Below are 3,648 nucleotides of genomic sequence, written 5' to 3'. Positions count from 1 at the left end.
AATAATTCACTTACAATGTTATTAGGATTTGTTTTATTCTAGTGTAGAAGAATTAACATTTACAGATTCCAATAAAATCCAAATTAAAGTTTTAATATATTATTAATGATAACATCAATATTTTAAGTAGTCTATTAAAAATTAATACCACAACTGATAATAAGAATTCAAAGTTCTAAACTGAGGAAATCCCTTCATTATTTGTGAAAATTTAGATTTTTTAACATAAAACATTTTTGGTATTTTGAATGCTAATTTAAGCTCTGTATTATTGTTTAACATAAAATTATTTGCCATTATTTTTAACTTAAAAAGTTTTTCATTACAAGAAATTTAACTACATACACAACATCATAAAAAAAAAAAGAAAATTTTCCTGTTCTTACCTGTAAAGACATTTTCCTACAATCCAAATTAGTGCCAACCCTAAGTAAACAACTACTGCTGCTATGATAGCTAAATAAATTTAAAAAACAATGTTTTAGTGATATGCAGATAGTGGTGTTTATGAACACTGAAAAGTAAGACAAGATATTAAGGATGTTTTTTTTTCTATGTATAGTAATGAACTGTTCCAAGCTTCAAGTTAGAGTATTAATCTATTTAAAATTTATTAAATTACACTTTAATAACACATTAATAACACACTCTAGAAAGTTGTACTTTAAGTATATAAAAGACCTAAGAATGAATTTGTATAAACAGTTTATGAAAACAGTGAATGTATTAAGTTTTTCTTAGAAGGTAAAAAACCTAAGAGTGCAACTAACATTAATTTTTGTAATAAAAATATATAAATCACTACAGAGTTAATTTTGGATGTTTCATATGCTGATATTCTTCTGTAATGAAAGGATCAATCATTTATTCTATAGCAACTTCTGTTATTGCCAAATGGTTTAATATGAGTGTGTATCACATAATCTAATGTGTTTTAACACACACACACAAAATACAGATTATGCATACTTTATAATATAAAAGACTCAACTATGACTATAATTAAAATGCTTCATATACACTAACTGCTATATACAGGTGAAGGGATTGAAATAATCAGTTATAACAATAATATCTATATTCAATATAGGTTGAATACTTTTTTGTACATGTTTTTCTCTCTTATTAGATACTACTATACCATTCTTCAAAACACGTTTATGCACTGAACTTTATTTCTACATATGGCATTAATTTTATTCCAAGTTAGTAAGAAAGCAGAGTTGACATCTCCAGAAATAACTGAATGGTTACCTTCAGCCTACCTAAATCTTGCAATAGATATTTTTAATACATAGTTCTGCAAAAGATAATTGGTGTGAGACAAGTTCATCTAATGAAAGTCTCCTTAATCTGTTGAGACTATTGTTTCTGTATATTGTTTCTCATAAATAAATGTATGTTAAGCAATTTAACAGGTGAGAGTAAGACAGTAATCATTTCAAAAATAAACATCAACTTACGAATACAGGTATTGACAGGTTCCTTTGTGGTCATAATTAAACATCTTTCACTTTCTTGCTTGTTTTCTTCAACTACCATTAAGTAATTTCCATATTCTTCAAAGTTGTACATTTGGCTGAAAAATGTAAATTACATGCTATTAAGTCTGACACACACACACACACACACACACACACACATATTTATACCCATATATATATATATATGTATATTCTGTTAGCATTAAAGTTTATACATTCGATAATAGAAAAACAAAAAGTAAACCAAATCACCCATTCCTACTTTTTTTCTTAGGAAAAACTCAGCAATTATGTAAAATATGATGGAAATACACTAGAACAAAGTTGACAACATATTTCTGATCAATTATCATCACATTCATCATTTCAATATTCTATTCAGGGCCAAATGTACCAAAATGCATGTCAATTAATACTTTAAATAAACAACACCCTTTCTATGCTTAGCAATGTTAACTCAATAATCCAACAAAAAATAAATGATCTATTGTTTAAGGGCATGTTGTAATCAATAGCAATAACGCTAATGAGTTAACTGATATACTGCTTATATTTAAGCCTAAAATTATCCAAGGTACTGGACTATCCCTACTTTAATGCTGCTGCACATCTGAAGGTTTATAATTAGACATAGAACAGGACAAAACCAATGAGTGATTCAGCATGTATTAAGTTATACAAAAAAAATCACTCACTGTGTGACATAGAATGTACTATCAATGTTTAAAATACTATAACTGAGCATACAGCAAGAATAATGAAAATACTGAGTGCTGATGATAATCTGTGTAAATCTTATATATATATATTGCGAATCGTGGCATCTGTCCAAGTGTTTATCTGTCTCCTGTTTATGGCAGCTGCTTCCCACACTGCATTTGAAAAGCTGCACAAGCAGGCAAAGCTCAACATTCACTTTTGAAATGGTGGAATAACAGACATGAATAATGTTGATGAGGAATTAATCACACTATCATTCATGTTTCAAAATGTGACATAACTTAAAGAATAAAAATGTAGATTTACCGAATGTTATTGTTGACAGGCTCTTAGCATGACTGAACTGCTCAACAATTACTTTTTGTGGTGGGTGGTATAAGTAGCTCGGAGCTTTGGCTCTGAATGAAACCATGAGTGCAACACAATTAACATTTTTGAAGTCTGTGAAATAATTCAAATTGATAGATTAACTTAAACTTTTCTCGTCACTGGGATGGGTACTTTTGCTTGTTTTTATATATTTTTCTAAGTTTCAACCAAATGTTACAAGCATGTATCATCCACCAAGAACATTTTGCTTGGTTCTTATACAGTAGGTTTTAACATACTATATCATAACACTTGAGGGACAATAAGGGCACTCTAGGCTGATCGTTGCTATCCCATTCATTTCGTCAAACTAATGCTTTACATATTTAACAAGCCTTCTCTTGAACTTTCTGCACTTGTTGTATTTACTACATCTGAATTCTATTCCTATTCCAAATGTTAGCCACTCTGTTCAAACAAATTAATTTGGAGACAATTGACTTCTAGCCTGCCAAATCTTAAATCTGTGTTCCCTAGTCCTACCACTCTTACCATTATCTATAAAAAAATCCATTTCCTTTATAATTTTTAACAACACTTCAATCAAATCCCCTCTAGCTCTTCACCTCTCAAGAAAATAATTTTAAGGACCTTAACCTGTCCTCATATAACAGACTCTCCATCCCAGACTACTAGACTTCTTTTGAACCTATTTCCAACACTTAATGTCCTTCTTAAAGTAAAGACTGAACCCAATATTCTAAGGGATGCCTCACCTGGGATCTGTACAAAGAGATGGTAATCTCCATTTGATGGTCCTGTAGATACAATTTGAAACCCTGTTTAGCTTTCCCACTGGCAACAGCATATATATTGTTACATCTCCGTTTGTTAATTGATTTTCCGTAACTTCGTTCCAACGAAACTTAAGCAACACAAGTTCCTTCTTAATAAAAACTGGTTTATTCTTTCCGAATACAACTTTACCGATACACTCAACTTCAACAATCGAGCTAAACAAACGCTATAACGACGAACGTGCTCAATATTACTCCTGACTGCAGATCAGTTACTCACTATCTACGCACACATTAGATTCTCCTCTTTTATATACCAGCCTACCCTCTATCCAGTA

The 3,648-nt window shown here is 30.4% G+C and overlaps 1 protein-coding gene across 1 annotated transcript in view; it reads right to left on the bottom strand.

Annotated features, from left to right (window-relative positions):
- Positions 1–386: 386 nt before the first annotated feature.
- The window catches only part of LOC106476503, a gene marked incomplete at its 3' end in the record, with an annotated part of 13,243 nt that continues 9,981 nt past the window's right edge, over positions 387–3,648 (bottom strand). Inside the window, exons 4-5 of the mRNA XM_022380353.1 lie at positions 1,464–1,579; positions 387–456 (exon numbers count right to left, since the gene is read on the bottom strand). Coding sequence (XP_022236061.1) covers positions 387–456; positions 1,464–1,579 — 186 coding nt within the window. The remainder of the gene's footprint in view (positions 457–1,463; positions 1,580–3,648) is intronic.

Source organism: Limulus polyphemus, unplaced genomic scaffold (assembly GCF_000517525.1).
Source record: "Limulus polyphemus unplaced genomic scaffold, Limulus_polyphemus-2.1.2 Scaffold10743, whole genome shotgun sequence".
NCBI classification, from domain to species: Eukaryota; Metazoa; Arthropoda; class Merostomata; order Xiphosura; family Limulidae; genus Limulus; species Limulus polyphemus.
The sequence above is the reverse complement of the archived record's forward strand: the minus strand, read 5'-3'. Positions and strand labels throughout refer to the sequence as shown.